The sequence below is a fragment of the Blennius ocellaris genome (assembly GCF_963422515.1).
Source record: "Blennius ocellaris genome assembly, chromosome: 23".
Lineage (NCBI taxonomy): Eukaryota > Metazoa > Chordata > Actinopteri > Blenniiformes > Blenniidae > Blennius > Blennius ocellaris.
Genome location: NC_137672.1, coordinates 19060380 through 19076860, shown reverse-complemented (window position 1 = coordinate 19076860; position 16481 = coordinate 19060380). Strand labels below are relative to the sequence as shown.

General features: G+C 39.6%; 1 protein-coding gene across 1 annotated transcript; it reads left to right on the top strand.

The window, feature by feature from the left end:
• The first annotated feature begins 7053 nt into the window (after positions 1-7053).
• On the top strand, positions 7054-15598 carry cmasa (cytidine monophosphate N-acetylneuraminic acid synthetase a). The gene is made up of 8 exons (XM_080519286.1): positions 7054-7360; positions 8628-8770; positions 8848-9003; positions 10466-10602; positions 11915-12009; positions 12100-12271; positions 12788-12953; positions 14177-15598. Exons 1-8 carry the CDS (start codon positions 7146-7148, stop codon positions 14389-14391), a joined length of 1299 nt encoding a protein of 432 aa, XP_080375412.1. The 5' UTR covers positions 7054-7145; the 3' UTR covers positions 14392-15598.
• Positions 15599-16481: the final 883 nt, after the last annotated feature.

Here is a 16481-nt window from a genome sequence, read left to right as displayed (position 1 = left end):
TAGACAGATGAGATTAGATTTTAATGCACATTGAACTAATCAAACTACTTTTAAAATACTTTTCATTGTTAATTGAACTAATCCAACGAGTTTTTTCTAAATGCTTATTGTTTGTTCAATCAATCACAATGTTTAATGTATTAATATGTACATACGACCAACCAGAGTAGTTTTCAATGTATTTATGACCTTAAATAAACATTAGACAGATGAGACTAGAGTCTAATGTACATTAGACTCATCAAACTAGTTTAAAAAGTATTTAAAATAGTTCTTATTCTTTGTTCCACCAATCATAGTAGTTTTTAATCTATTTAAAGTACTTTCTAATGTACGTTAGACTAATCAGACCAGTTCTAAATGTATTTATACGACCCTAAATTCACATTGGACCGATGAGACTAGTTTATAATGTATTTTGACGAATCACACTCCTTTTAAATGTTTGTTTCTTTTTATTGAGGAAAGATGGTTTTTACCATCGAGGAAGATCAAAGTCAAAACATGTTTCCTTTCTAATCGTCGTTTGTACAAATGGCAAAAAGAACTGAGTTCAGTTAGTTTTAAATATATTTACACTACTTTTTCAATGTTTTTTAGACGGATGGAACCAATTTTTATTGTCTTTTTAATGTATTACAGTCTAATTTTAAGTTATTTATGTCAGTTTGTGAATGATTTTAGTCTCATTAGATCAAGTTTAGCTTCATTTAAAGTATTTTAGTCTCATTAGATCAAGTTTAGCTTCACTTAAAGAATTTTCCTGAACGTTTGGTTTTCACGTCCTGATTAAAGCTCAAATGTAATAAAACATGTCGACTCTCCAGATGTGGTCAGATGTTAGGTTTTTCTTCCAGGACTCCATCACCTCCGTCAGGACGAGTTCAGTCCAGCTGATCAACGAAGCAGCGACGGTTCCTGTTCTCCGTTCATCAGACGACCGGAACAAAGCAACCAACTGGATCCTTTATCTCTTTCTTCTCTTGAGATCAAAGGGCCCATCGGTCCAGCGGCTCTCCGCCATACGGTGAGACGTGTGACGCTCCGGAGGGGGCGTGGCCTGCAGCAGAGGAGCGGCGCAGCGGCACTGAATGAGCGGTATGTGGTCGGGGCTGTTGGAGGAGTTGGGGCAGATGAGTTCACCCTGCGTTCTTCCTCCTCCTCTTCCTCCTCCTCCTCCTCCTCCTCTTCCTCTTTTCTTCTCTTTGAGATCGTCTAACTGTCATCGAAACCAGCGCCGTGTCGTCCCGTTGCTCGTCTTTCCTCCGGCCTCCAGGGGAAAATATTGTAACTTAAAAGTAAATAGATACGATTTTTTTTTAAGAAAGATGAAAGTCTTTAACGCCTTTTCAACCTGACCTCTGACCTTTTATTCTATCCATTTTTACTCGTCTTCAAAATGTTGTTTTTAATCACACAGGTTGTTTCTTTTTAACTCCCTGTATTTTTTCAAAATCTCTTTGATGTAGCGGTGCGCTTTTTAAAATTCTTATTCTTTGTCGACTGAGGCGTCGATAATGTGCTTTATTTATATAAATAAAGTTGTTGAACGAAGTTAAAAAGACACAACACAACAAAAATAGAAACAATAAAAATGTAAATGACAAAATCACATCAAAACAAATTACAATACAACAATATAAACACAAGTCACAACACAACAGACATAAACAACACAAACCACACAAATCACACAAACCACAACACAAAATTACAAAACAACAATATAAACACAACAAAAATACAAACAATAAAAATGTAAACAACAAAAACCACATCAAAACAACAAATTACAAAACAATATAAACACAACTAAAGTCACAACACAGCAGAAATATAAACAACAAAAACCACAACATAAAATTACAAAACAGCAATTTAAACAATAAAAATACAAACAATGCAAATATAAACAAAAACCACATCAAAACAACAAATTACAAAACAACAGCAACAATATAAACACAACAAGTCACAATACAACAGACGTATAAACAACAAAAATCCCAACATAAAATTACAAAACAATTTAAACCAAAAATATATAAACAACAAAAACCACATCAAAACAACAAATTATAGAACAACAACAATTTAAACACAAGAACAAAAATACCAAAACAAGAATAAAAAGCCACAAACAACAGTAGAAGGCGTCTTGTTGTTGTTGTTGTTGTTGTTGTTGTTGTTGACCCTCCAGGGCCACCGTAGTCCAGGAGCCGACGTGGAAACGTCATCAGACGTTCAGTCGCTAATTCACCTGAAACCTGGGACAAAATCAAGGTACCTGGAGGAATTCCTCACACACACACACACACACACACACACACACACACACACACACACACACACACACACACACACACACACACAAGCCTGAACTTGCACCGGAGGTAAACTGAGGAGCGTCACTCGCGCTGCGCCCCCGTGTGGACAAACTGTGATTTATTATTGATTGTTTTTGTTCCAACAACTGAACTTCGTCACTGAAACTCACAAAGTGTCACACAAGTCACACGTTGTGTCTAAAACTTCCACACCGAGAGACAAGAGACGCTTTTCCTCAGAAAAGTTGAAGAATAAAAATTCTCTTTTCTGTTCATTCAGTCGACGATGCAGAGAATTAAGAATGGGGGGGGGGGAGAAGAACTCCTCCTCCTCCTCCTCCTCCTCTTCCTCTTCCTCCTCCTGGCTACTTAGTTGCTTGCTTTGTTAGTTGCTTGGTTAGTTGCTTGGTTAGTTGCTATGTTAGTTGTTTTCTCACCTGCCTGGTTGCTTAGTTGCTTATTTGGTTAGTTGCTTGGTTCGCTGCTTGTTTTCTTTGTTAGTTTCTTGCCAGGTTGCTCAGTTGCTGGCTTGTTTCTTAGTTTGGTTGCTTGATTGGTTGCTTAGTTGTTTGCTATGTTAGTTGCTTTCTCACTTGCCTGGTTGCTTAGTTGCTTATTTGGTTAGTTGCCTAGTTGCTTGGTTAGTTGCTTGCTATGTTAGTTGCTTTCTCACCTGCCTGGTTGCTTAGTTGCTTATTTGGTTAGTTGCTTGGTTAGTTGCTTGCTATGTTAGTTGCTATGTTAGTTGCTTGCTATGTTAGTTGCTTGATTAGTTGCTTGCTATGTTAGTTGCTATGTTAGTTGCTTGCTATGTTAGTTGCTTGATTAGTTGCTTGCTATGTTAGTTGCTTGGTTAGTTGCTATGTTAGTTGCTTTCTCACTTGCCTGGTTGCTTAGTTGCTTACTTGGTTAGTTGGTTGCCTACTTGCTTGGTTGCTTAGTTGCTTATTTGGTTAGTTGCTTGGTTCGCTGCTTGTTTTCTTTGTTAGTTTCTTGCCAGGTTGCTCAGTTGCTGGCTTGTTTCTTAGTTTGGTTGCTTGATTGGTTGCTTATTTGTTTGCTACGTTAGTTGCTTTCTCACCTGCCTGGTTGCTTAGTTGCTTACTTGGTTAGTTGGTTGGTTAGTTGCTTGGTTTGCCAGGTTGCTCAGTTGCTGGCTTGTTTCTCAGTTTGGTTGCGTTCCTTGCCCAGACCCTTCTCTTCCTCTCAGAACCACAAACCGTCTGGTTTCCTTCGGTTTGAGGAGACGCAACTGGAGACACGGCAACACGTTGCTCCAGCAACTTTATTCAGCAGTTGCATGTTTGATAAGTTGACGGTGGCGCAGAGGAAGACGGAGGCTGTGAACGAGTGTGGAGACAATATTGTCATATATATATATAAATATAAATATAAGTGCAGTACACGTCCTCCTCGTCTGGCAGCTTTACTTTGTAAAGTCTGACCTACTTATTTCCTGCTCGTTGACCTTTGACTCCACCTCGTCGTCATCCGCCCTCGTTTTCCCAGCGGAGGGCGTCGGCGCCGGTCCGGCAGCATACCTGCAGCTTTGTTTACGCCTCAACACAACAACAACAACAATGAAACGTAGTTTCCACGTGACGCTCTGACCATCCCGTTGCTTCTGTGTGCTTTTGTTTTGAAAGGACCTGGTGCCTGAGCTGGATTCTCACCACTGCTTTTTAAGAATAATGTTGCGCAATTCAAGTTCTACTTCCTGTTTGTGTGACTAACGAGTGTATTTAGTGTTTAGTAGCTCAAATCCTTGACTCGTGATTTATGTGTGTAATATTTATGAGTCTATTATGTACAAATATGTAATATTTGTACATTTTATTTTTACTTGCTAATGTGGGATTTTAGATGCATTTGCATTTAAAAATAAGAATAATTTAATATTTTTTCCTATGTATGCATTAATTATTAAAAACATCAGACAGTGTTCACATTAAAAAAAAAAACAACAACAATCCAATCTGCAGGATTTAAAATGTATTTAAAAAAACTATCTGCAGTAACCGACTGTCGCCAGAAGGGGGCGGAAGAGAAGCAGGAAATTATAACTTTACAGAGACTTTATTCAATATTTATAAATTTGACTGGCAGAGTGTTCCTGTACAAAATATTATAAAGATTTAATATATACATATAGAATCAGATTTTTTTAAATCTTTCATACAAAATATATTATAAACAAGAATTGACAAATTTCTAGACAAGGCAATAAATAATAGAAATAGACGGCATAAAGAAATTATATGATTAATGTCGGATTAAAAATTAAGTGTTAGATGAATAAAAATGTATTTGTATAAAATTATAATTAAAATGTATAATGGAATTTTGTGATAATTTGAATACTTAAATAGAATGAAACTAAATCAGACGGATCGACGAAATGGACAAAATTAAATTAATCAAAATACTGAAGACAAACGATTTTAATTGTAAAATATAAGATGAAAACAAAAAGCAACAGACATTTTCAAATAGAAATGGAGTTTAGTTTTGCACAAAATTTAGTAAAATAGAATTTAAAACCTAATTATGAATAACTGATTCTTTAAGTAGAAAAGATTGATTTTTGTTGTCAGAATTTTTTTTTTAATTTAATATAAAAAAATCTGATTTTTCCCAAACACTTAATTTTTTAACAGTCTTATATTTCATCCATCAGAATCAAGAACAAATATTTTTTTTTTTTACTTTTTCTGTTTTACATTTTCTTTTTCTTTCTTTACATTTTCATTTGTTCTAAATGTCTTTATTTTTTCAACCTTGTTAGTTTGAATAGTTTCAATTTCTTTTCTTTATTTTCACCCATTAAATTTTTTTATTGCTTAATTCTTAGCAATAATTTTTTTTCTTTAATTTGTAATTTTTTATTGTGCTTTATTTGATTTTTTATTTGCTTTGATCTTTTTTAATTTAATTTTTCACAATGTTACTCTTAAGAAAAGACTTTTAAAAATCTTTCTTTTTCATTTACATTTTTTTTATTAAATTAAACCAGTTTGGAGCCTTTTTAGATCCGGTTTTGGTCAAAAAGATGAAATTTCCTGTTTAAAAAATTAAAAAAAATCCATCCATAAGTAGAAAAGATGGAGTTTTGATGTCAGAAAATAAAATCTTTATATTTAATATTAAAAAAACGGATTTTTCTCAAATAATTTTTTAACAGTATTTCATCCATCAGAATCAAGAACAAATATTTTTTTCAACTTTTTCTTTCTCTACATGTTCATTTGTTCTAAATGTCTTTATTTTTTCAACCTTGTTATTTTGAATAGTTTCAATTTCTTTTCTTTATTTTCACCCATTACATTTTTTTATTGCTTAATTCTTATAATGTAGAATAATTTCATAACCCCCCCAAAAAAATTTCTTTAATTTGTCATTTTTTATTGTGCTTTATTTGATTTTTTATTTGCTTTGATCTTTTTTAATTAAATTTTTCACAATGTTACTCTTAAGAAAAATCTTTCTTTTTCATTAAACATTTTTTTTATTGAATTAAACCAGTTTGGAGCCTTTTTAGATCCGGTTTTGGCCAAAAAGATGAATTTTCCTGTTTAAAAAAAAAAAATAATAAAATCCATCCCTCCACTTTCTTTGCAAATAAATCTAGAAAAGACTGATTGTGTCCTGGAAACCCTGGATTAGTCCTGGATTCCTGCTGGTCCTTCCAGGCTCCCGACGTGTTAAAACGGCTTTTAAAGGCCCAGATGTAGAAGTCGTGACAGGAAAAGTCAGTCGCTGCTCCCACGGCAATATTTAGCTTCCGAAATGCCACAGAACTCGTTTCTTTAAAGGAACGGCTTAAATAACAGTCCACACTTTGAGCCAATCTGCCCTTTCTGCACGTCAGGAGCAACCGTACGAGTCAAACAGGTCAGAGGGAATTCCACCGACACACGTTTCTCATTGTTCGGCTAAAATGTAGAAACTGCAGCTGAGAAGTTAAACTGAGTCGCTGAGAAGAAGAACTCTGGAAATACGTTCACGTTTCCCCCAAAATCACTGTTTCCACCAACATTTCTTCTTTTTTTTTATGTAGTAACTGTTGCGATAGGAAATACTGTATTATAAAAAAAAGTTTGAATTAAAAAAATATTTTTATTTTAAATTTTTATTTTTGTTAAATAATGAATTGATGATTTATTAAATGACATTCTATTTGACGCCTTCGGAATCATTCATCCCGACGGCTGTGACGATGTTTAACCACTCACTGTGTACATCAATTCTGTCAATTTACTCTATTTTTAGAGGATTTCTTCTTTTACTGGATTGTTTATTTTATAGTTTTACTTATTCTATTTTTTGTGCTCTTTTTTTTTGCTCTTGTTTAGATATTTACATATGTTTACATATTTTCATTCTTTAATTTTATAATCTCTGCACCTTTTTACCTTGACCACCTTTTTACCTTTTTACCTTGTAAGTTTGTGTTTCTCCCTGGGGAGGAATAAAGCTCTATTCTATTCTATTCTATTCCAGCCTTCCCTTCTATTCTATTCTATTCTATTCTATTCTATTCTATTCAAACCGCTGGGCAGATAAGCAGCAGTGAGTGCAGTACCAGCAGGGGCCAGCAGGTGGCAGCAGTGAGTCCGGCGCCCTCGCGGTCAGCGGGAATTGGACCCGCGAAGCAGAGTAGGCGGGGCCGCCATAAAAACATTCCCCCGGCCGCTTCCCCTTCCTGCGCGGCGGCGACGTGTCCGAGTCTCGTGTGTCCTCCGCTCGGTGCTTCTCTCCTCCACCACCACCTCCTCCTCCACCACCTCCTCCTCCTCCACCGCGATACTCGCCGCCGTCATGTTGCCCAGGAAGCGCGCGGTGGCCGGGGAGAACAACGGCGCGGCGGCCGCCAGCAAGCAGCCGCGGCCCGGCGGGAAGCGGCACGTCGCGGCGCTGATCCTGGCCCGGGGCGGCAGCAAGGGGATCCCGCTGAAGAACATCAAGATGCTGGCCGGAGTGCCGCTGCTGGGCTGGGTGCTGCGGGCCGCCGTGGACTCCGACATGTTCGACAGGTGCTGCACTTTACTTTACTTTATTTGACTTTACTTTATTTTACTTTACTTTATTTTACTTTAATTTATTTTACTTTCATTTATTTTATTTTACTTTAGTTTATTTTACTTTAGTTTATTTTACTTTCATTTATTTTACTTTCATTTATTTTACTTTCATTTATTTTACTTTAATTTATTTTACTTTAATTTATTTTACTTTACTTTATTTTACTTTACTTTATTTTACTTTAGTTTATTTTACTTTCATTTATTTTACTTTCATTTATTTTACTTTCATTTATTTTATTTTACTTTAGTTTATTTTACTTTCATTTATTTTACTTTACTTTATTTTACTTTACTTTATTTTACTTTAATTTATTTTACTTTCATTTATTTTACTTTACTTTATTTTTCTTTACTTTATTTTACTTTACTTTATTTTTCTTTAATTTATTTTTCTTTAATTTACTTTATTTTAATTTATTTTTCTTTACTTTATTTTATTTTACTTTATTTTTCTTTAATTTACTTTATTTTAATTTATTTTACTTTAATTAATTTTTCTTTAATTTACTTTATTTTAATTTATTTTACTTTACTTTATTTTTCTTTACTTTATTTTACTTTACTTTATTTTACTTTAATTTATGTTCACCACTTCCTCCTTCCTATCGTGTTACCTTCTAATTAACTTTTTATTTTGAGGGGATTTTTCACTCTTCAAATACTTAACTAGTTCACTGTTTTAATAATAAATACTTAACTAGTTCACTGTTTTAATAATAAATAAATAAATACTTAAATAGTAAAAATTTTCTCACTGTCCTGGATTTATTATTGGTATTTGAATTTTTTATACCGTCATGTTTTTAATGTAAATAATAGTTTGTGTCCAGAACTTCTACAAGATTGTATATCAATACTCTATAAATAAAGTTTCTTCAAAGAATCACTTTATTGATTCTCAAGGGACTTTATTCTGCATTTACTTCATTCTAAACGATCGAAATTTCACTTTATCACAATGTCAAAATTTTCCTGAATTCTATCGTCTATACGGCTTTTTGAGTTTAAATATGAAGTTCTAAGAGTCTCCGGGTCACTTTTTCATTGTTTCTCCGGAGAATTCACGTTTGTTTTGAGCAGTTTGTTGGCGACTTTGACCAGAAATTGTCTTTGGAGGAAAAAGTTAATTGAGGCTGGTTGATTATGACCAAAATCCCAGAGTGGGATGAAGGACAGGAAGTTGTATAACCCCCCCCCCCCCCCCCCTCCCCCGCAGTGTGTGGGTGTCGACGGACCACGACGACATCGAGGCGGTGGCCCGGACCTGGGGCGCCCAGGTCCACCGGAGGAGTCCCGAGGTGTCCAGGGACTCCTCGTCCTCCCTGGAGACCATCCTGGAGTTCGTCCGGCTCTACCCGGGTAAGACCAGACCAGACCAGTCCAGACCAGTCCAGAAGCCCCCCTCCCCCCCTGACGAGGGGCCGTTGTCTCCACAGAGGTGGACGTGATCTGCCACATCCAGGCCACGTCGCCCTGCCTCCACCCGTTCCACGTGAAGGAGGCGGTGGAGATGATCACGGAGCAGGGCTACGACTCCGTCTTCGCCGTGGTGCGGCGCCACCAGTTCCGCTGGAAGGAGGTCAAGAAAGAGTGTGAGTCCGAGTATTTATAGATACTCTTCACCACTAGAGGGCAGCACAGAACTTTGCCGGTGAAATGTAAAGTGACAGACGTCAGTGTGGTTCATCTCCACCTCCTGCTACCATCTTGTATCAAAGTACTGTGTCAGTGACAGTGATGGAGAAGTTTTTGAAAAGGAAGAATGTGAACCAGGATCTCAGCTCTTCATCCATCAGGTCCAGGTTTCACACTGAGGGAGTCACTATGAAAAAAAAGTCCTTGCTTTCTGGATTTACTGGATTCCTGTTGATAGAACTTTGATGAGAAAGACTTTGATGTCTTTGATGAGAAAGACTTTGATGTCTTTGATGAGAATGACTTTGATGTCTTTGATGAGAATGACGTTATATTGTTAATAGAGGCTACAGAGTTTCACATTGTAACATTTTCGCCTCCAGATTTTTCCAAACAAAGGTCAAAAAAGGTTGAAAAACACTGCACTGGACCATCTAATCCGGCCGCCATGTGATTTTTGAAGTGTGAAATATAAATATGAAAACTGAAGGAGGCTGATCTAAAAACACTCGATCGGCAAAAACGAAAATTTTTTGACAAATTATCCAATTATCAAATTTTTTCCTAAAAAAGAAAGAAATTGGAAAATAGTTTTTTCTGTATTTGCTTGATTCCTGTTGATAAAACTTTGATGTGAATGGCTTTGATGTCTTTGATGAGAATGACTTTATATTGTTAATACGGATTTTAAAATATTAACATTTTCGGGTGGTGGTGGAGGTGGTGGTGGTGTGCCTCCAGAGTTTTCCAAAGACAAAAGTGTGCCTTGCTCAAAAAGGTAGAAAAACCCTGCACAAGGTCCCGAGTCTGGGTGGAGAATGTGGTTACTCCACTTTTAATCCACTGAAATTGTCTCCGGCTGCAAGACTGAAGACAGAAATAAAACATAAAGTCGACAAACTGCAGACTTTGTTGTTTGTAGTTGTCGTTCTATTCATAAAACTCGTTTTCTGGCTGAAATCTGGACGTGGATTTTTGACAATCTGTTGGTTTTCTAGTCCAGCGAGTCCAGTGTGTGTGTCCAGGGTCACCGCTGGCGGACTTCAACACTTCAACAAATACAGGAAGTCGATGAATAAACAAAGAAAATGAATCACAAACTTTGCGAAATTAAAAGCGATTAAATGTCGTGTGGCGACGCGTCAGTTTCTATTTACTGTGCGACCAGGGTTCTGCTTTTACACTGAAGTTCAGGTTGCAGCCGAATCAGTGTGACGGGACGCGTCGTCGTCACGCCGGTCAGACTGTCGTCATGGTAACGTTGACGTTGGTCGACGGTTGAGGATGAAGGACTCCGTTTCTCTGTTGACCAGCTGCTCCTCCGCCCTGCTGAACCAACAGTCGCTTCACACGGATGTTTAAGGTTCTGACTGGATCCTGTTCCCCCCCCTCCCTCCTCCCCTCCTCCGCCCCTTACAGCTGGCGAGCTCACCGTAGCGTTCAACCTGGACCCGGTCCACCGGCCGCGGCGGCAGGACTGGGACGGCGAGCTGTGTGAGAACGGATCCTTCTACTTCGGCACCAAGGAAATCCTGCAGAAGTCTGGGAGCCTGCAGGTGAATGGGGGGAGGGGAGGGGGAGGGGGAGGGGGGGGGGTACGGCCTCTGGTATGGCCTGTCATGTGCTTCATGTGACCGGTATGTGGGGGAGGGGCGACGAAGGGACGGGGGTTGAACATGGTTCAAGGTAGTGCTTCTTAAGGCCTGGGTCTGCTGCGGGGGAGGGGGAGGTGTGGGGGGGGAGGGGGGGTGTTATTAAATGATTCTACATTATAAACATCCACACCGTGAAAACGACTCAGACACGATGTCGTACACACACCAGGTGGCGCTGGAATGTGTGGACGGTCGGACAAAAACGATGCGGTTACCCCCCCAAAAAAATGGCGTTGTGAGGGCAGGGCCAAAAGTCTTGTGGGCGGGGCCAGAAGCCCCGTCTGCTCGGAAGATTTAACGTGGAAACCCGACACTTTGGGCTCGTTTTGTCCGTCGGCACGGCGACGGCGCTGGGAGCCTCTGGAAACGACTCCCATGGTGGAACTTTTCGAAAACGCTTCGGCTCCGTCGCCGTCTTGTCTACGCAAAAAAACTACACTTGTAGTTTCCACGACAATGTTTGTTTATAATTTTTGCGTTTTTCGTGTCCAGAAAAGGGTTTGTTTACACAGCAACGAGGCCTGTTTCCATGGAAACGGCAGAAACACTGAAAACAATGTTTTTTTTTTGTTCCACTAGTTGATGCTGTTGTTTTTTTAGTTTTTTTTTTATAATATGCGAGAACACAGACCACCCAGTTGGATTGTTATTCTGGTGACCGTCAAAATAAAAGCACCGGCCAACTCTGGCGTCTTTGAGTTTGACCATGTTCACAGTCCGGCGGAACCAGGACGCCGCCTCGCCGTCACTTTGATCTTTTATGGCGCCGTTGCAGAATGACTTTGCTCTTCTTTTATCACCTCTTCTCGGAACGGTTGTGCAACTTTTTTAATTGCTGCATTACATCAACCGCCGGGAAGAGAGAGATCAGGCGTCCCGATGACCCTGGACAGGTTCTGTCTTTGTCCACTTTGATCTATTTAGTGGTTTGGTAGAACCCGGGGGATTCATGATGGCCGGTTGGAACGTGTCGTCTTATTTTGAAATAAACCTAGTAATGTGTTGTAAAATTTAACTAATATTTGGTTTAAATGTTCCTAAATCACCTGGACAGGTTCTGTCTTTGTCTGCTTTGATCTCTTTAGTGGTTTGGTAGAACCCGGAGGATTCATGATGGCCGGTTGGACGTGTCGTCTTATTTTGAAATAAACCTAGTAATTCCTAGAAATGTGTTGTAATATGTTTTCATTTTTTGTCGTGGTCGTTCCTGTAGGGCGGGAAGATCGCGTACTACGAGATGCTGCCGGAGTACAGCGTGGACATCGACGTGGACATCGACTGGCCCGTGGCGGAGCAGCGAGTCCTCAGGTAAGGAGGTACTCCCCTCCCCCTCCCTGCACCACCTGGTGGTGGAACGCGGTACTGCAGCACAGGGTCTCACGGACTTGCTCCTTACAGGTACGGCTACTTCGGCCGCGACTCTCCGGAGGTGGTGCGCCTGATGTTCTGCAACGTCTCCGGCTGTCTGACGGACGGACGGACGTACCTGTCCGCCTCCGGGGAGGAGATGGTGTCTCTGAACGGCAAGGACGCCACCGCCATACGCAAGCTGCAGACCGAGGGGGTGGAGGTAAGGCGCTTCCTCTGTGGAAAGGGTGGAGGCAAGGGAGTGGAGGTAAGGGAGTGGAGGTGAGGGGTTTCCTCAATGGGAAGGATGTAGGTAAGGCGTTTCCTCAGTGTGAGAGATGGAGGCAAGGGAGTGGAGGTAAGGGAGTCGAGGTAAGGCGTTTCCTCGGTGTAAGGGAGTGGAGGTAAGGCATTTCCTCAATGGGAGGGATGGAGGTAAGGCGTTTCCTCAATGGGAGGGATGGAGGTAAGGGAGTCGAGGTAAGGCATTTCCTCGTTGTAGGGGAGTGTAGGTAAGGCGTTTCCTCAGTAGGAGGGATGGAGGTAAGGGGTTTCCTTAATGGGAGGGATGAGGTAAGGCGTTTCCTCCGCGGGAGGGATGGAGGTAAGGGAGTTGAGGTAAGGCGTTTCCTCAATGGGAGGGATGGAGGTAAGGGATTGTAGGCGAGGCGTTTCCCTGGTGGGACGGAGTGGAGGCAAGGCGTGTCCTTACGCTCCACTGCGTCCTTGCCCCCTGCAGGTGGTGCTGCTGACGTCGGACACGGACCCCCTGAGTCCGGCGCTGGCCGAGCGACTGACCAAGAGGACGGGCTGCAAGGTTCTGCAGGTGGGAACCCAACCGCTGGAACTTCTGGAGACCGTCATCAAGGAGAAGCAGCTGGACTGGAAGGACGTGGCCTTCATGGGTAAGGCGACCATACCTCTGGTTGGGTTCTAGAAATACGACGCGAGAGTGTTTTACTCGGGTAAAAACTCAGTTTACGAGACGTTTCCCAGTGAAAAACTTTTATTGTGTAACGAGGCCCGTTGGCATGACGACGGTGCAACTTGCAGTGCAACTTTTTGAAAACGCTTCTGAAAAGTGGTCCACAAGACTCGACGCGGGTCACCTCCACCCTCCCAGGGCCTCTTTTTGAAAACTGCTCATCTGGAGGAAGCGTTTGATAAAGTAGCGTTTTTACACCGGAGACTGAGCGTTTTCAAAAAGTTGCGTTTTCCCCTGTTTCCACAAAATCCCAGCATTTTTAAAAAGTTGTCCTTTTTCCCCATTTACATGGAGATGAAGAATTTTCAAAAAGTTGAGCTTTCCAACATTTCCACATTCCTGTTTCCATATAGATTGATTCTGAGCGTTTTTAAAAAGTTGCGTTTTTTCACAGAGACAGACTAGGAGTGTTTTCGAAAAGTTGTTTTCCTCATTTCCATGGAATTGCAACATTTACAAAAAGTTTTCCAGCTTTTCCAAAAAGACGTTACGAGTTTTTAGAAAAAGTTACATTTTCAAAAAGTTGCCTTTTCCCCTGTTTCCACAAAGTCACAGGTGACAGAGTTGGAACATTTAAAAAAAAAAAAAAAAATTGCTTTCCTCGTTTCCACGGAATTGCAACATTTACAAAAAGTTTTCCAAAAAGACGCTACGAGTATTTTGAAAAAGAGATGAAAAATTTTCAAAAAGTTGAGGAGCTTTCCCACATTTCCACGGCGACAGTTGGAACATTAAAAAAAAAAAAAAAAAAAAAAAGTTGTTTTCCTCGTTTCCACAGAATTGCAACATTTACAAAAAGTTTTCCAGTTTTTCCAAAAAGATGTTACGAGTATTTTCAAAAAGTTGCATTTTCACATTTCCAAGGACGTGGATTAGTTTGAGAAAGTTGTTGCGCTTTCTCCCATTTCCACAGCGAGTGAGTTGGAACATTTAAAAAAAAAAAAAAAACTTTTTCAAAAAGTTTTGTCTTCACTGAGACGTTGCGGTCTCACCCCCCGCCATTTTCGAAAAGCTCCACCTCAGGAGCCGTATCGAAAAAAGTTTGCAAAGCTTGAGGAAAGTTTAGCGATCCCCCCCCCCCCCCCCCTTGAAAAACCTTGTTTTGGCCGGCGTGGGTTTTTCACCCTCCTCTCGTCTGCTCAGGCAACGAAGCGGTGGACGTGGAGTGCCTGGGCCTGGCGGGCCTGAGCGCCGTGCCTAAGGACGCCCCGCTGGAGGCCATCAACGGCGCCAAGTACACCTGCCACAGCCTGGGGGGGCTGGGCGTCGTGCGGGAGTTCGCCGAACACATCCTGCTGCAGAAGCAGAAGGCCAAGGCCCAGCTGGCGCAGGACCGCATCGACCGCCTCCACTTTTAAAAACAACAACAACAACGATCAACAAACACCCTCCTGTGTGATTCTCTGCCCAATCGTCGTCTACTTCCTGGTTTACTTCCCTCAACGCTCAAGAAGCTGCTCCGCAATCTTAGAAAATGTAGAATTTGAAATTAGTTTTTAAAAAATAAATTTTTTTTATTTTTTTTCTATTTATTTCTGGTAAAAAAAAATTTTTTTTTTTACCAGAAATCTTCAGTTTTGCTTTTATTTTTTAAAATTTCCAATCCAAGTTGAAGGGAAATCGGATAAATTGAGTTTTAAAAATGGTGAATTGTGATTTAAAAATTTTTTTTTAAGTTAAAATCTTAAAACCTGATTAAATATTCTTGTTTTTTTTAGTTATTTGGAAATGTTTCAGTATTTCGACCTGAATTAGAAACGATTCGATACATTTTTATCAGTTGCTTCTCAAGAAGTTGCTGAGAATTTGTCGGCATTTTTTGTAAAAAATAATTAAAATTCAGTTTCAAGTGTCGTTTAGAGACAAATTTGAGACTAAAATCTTAAAACCTGATTAAATATTCTTGTTTTAAAAAACAATTGTTTTAGTTATTTGGAAATGTTTCAGTATTTTGATCTGAATTAGAAACGATTCGATACATTTTTCTATTTAAATTGATACATTTTAGAATTTGTTGGCATTTTTTGTCAATTTTATTTTAAGTTCAGTTTCAAGCGTCTTTTAGAGACAAATTCGAGACTAAAATCTTAAAACTTGGATGAAATGTACTGAAATTCTTTTTTTAAAAGCTGAACCATGTTACAGGAAGTCCAGACTCCCGTCACAGTAAAAGTTAAGTCATTTTTCTCACCGGTCACTGCTCCAACTGAAGATTTTAGTTCAAATTTAGCTTTTTTATTTGACTTCCGAAGAAGCTTTTTGTGTTTTTCAGACGTTTAGAGAATCGATGTGAACGAGTCACGACGCAGCCGGTTGCCACGGCGATGAAGCCACCGTAGCAACGCCTGCTATTTATGATTAATGTGTTTTCCTGTTTGTCTATTTTATTTTAATGTGCTTTTATTCTGAACGTGGCTTTTTGTGTTGATTTTTTTTTATTTGTGTGATTTTTTTTTTTTTTCACTTTTATTTTTCTGATCAATCCAAACACTGAAATTGTTGAAATATTTCCCGGCGCCTGGTGGAACGTCCCCGACTGAAAGCTTTGAATTAAAATACCTTAAAAACAATAAATGGAAGGTCGTCACATTAAAAGTATTTCATTTTGATTTGCTCTATAATCTAGAGAAGGAAGATGCTCTATAATGTGGATTAGAGGAGGAAGATGCTCTATAATCTGGATTAGAGGAAGATGCTCTATAATCTGGTGTTAGAGGGGGACTATGCTCTATAATCTGGATTAGAGGGGGAAGATGCTCTATAATCTGATGTTAGAGGAAGATGCTCTATAATCTGGATTAGAGGAGGAATATGCTCTATAATCTGGATTAGAGGAGGAAAATGCTCTATAATCTGATGTTGGAGGAGGAAGATGCTCTATAATCTGGATTAGAGGAGGGAGATGCTCTATAATCTGGTGTTAGAGGAGGGAGATGCTCTATAATCTGATGTTAGAGGAGGACGATGCTCTATAATCTGGTGTCAGAGGAGGGAGATGCTTTATAATCTGGATTAGAGGAGGAAGATGCTCTATAATCTGGTGTTGGAGGAAGATGCTTTATAATCTGGATTAGAGGAGGAAGATGCTCTATAATCTGATGTTATAGGAGGAAGATGCTCTATAATCTGGAATAGAGGAGGAAGATGCTCTATAATCTGGATTAGAGGAAGATGCTCTATAATCTGGATTAGAGGAGGAAGATGCTTTATAATCTGATGTTAGAGGAGGAATATGCTCTATAATCTGGTGTTAGAGGAGGAAGATGCTCTATAATCTGGAATAGAGGAGGAAGATGCTCTATAATCTGGATTAGAGGAGGAAGATGCTTTATAATCTGGATTAGAGGAGGAAGATGCTCTATAATCTGATGTTAGAGGAGGAAGATGCTCTATAATCTGATGTTAGAGGAGGAAAATGCTCTATAATCTGATGTTAGAGGAGGAAGAT

Excerpts from the sequence above, each read along its gene's own strand:
- cmasa (XM_080519286.1), top strand. The coding sequence starts at position 7,146 with ATGTTGCCCAGGAAGCGCGCGGTGGCCGGGGAGAACAACGGCGCGGCG. Across the intron at positions 7,361-8,627 it reads GACTCCGACATGTTCGACAG|TGTGTGGGTGTCGACGGACC; the intron begins GTGCTGCACTTT and ends CCTCCCCCGCAG. Across the intron at positions 8,771-8,847 it reads GTTCGTCCGGCTCTACCCGG|AGGTGGACGTGATCTGCCAC; the intron begins GTAAGACCAGAC and ends TTGTCTCCACAG.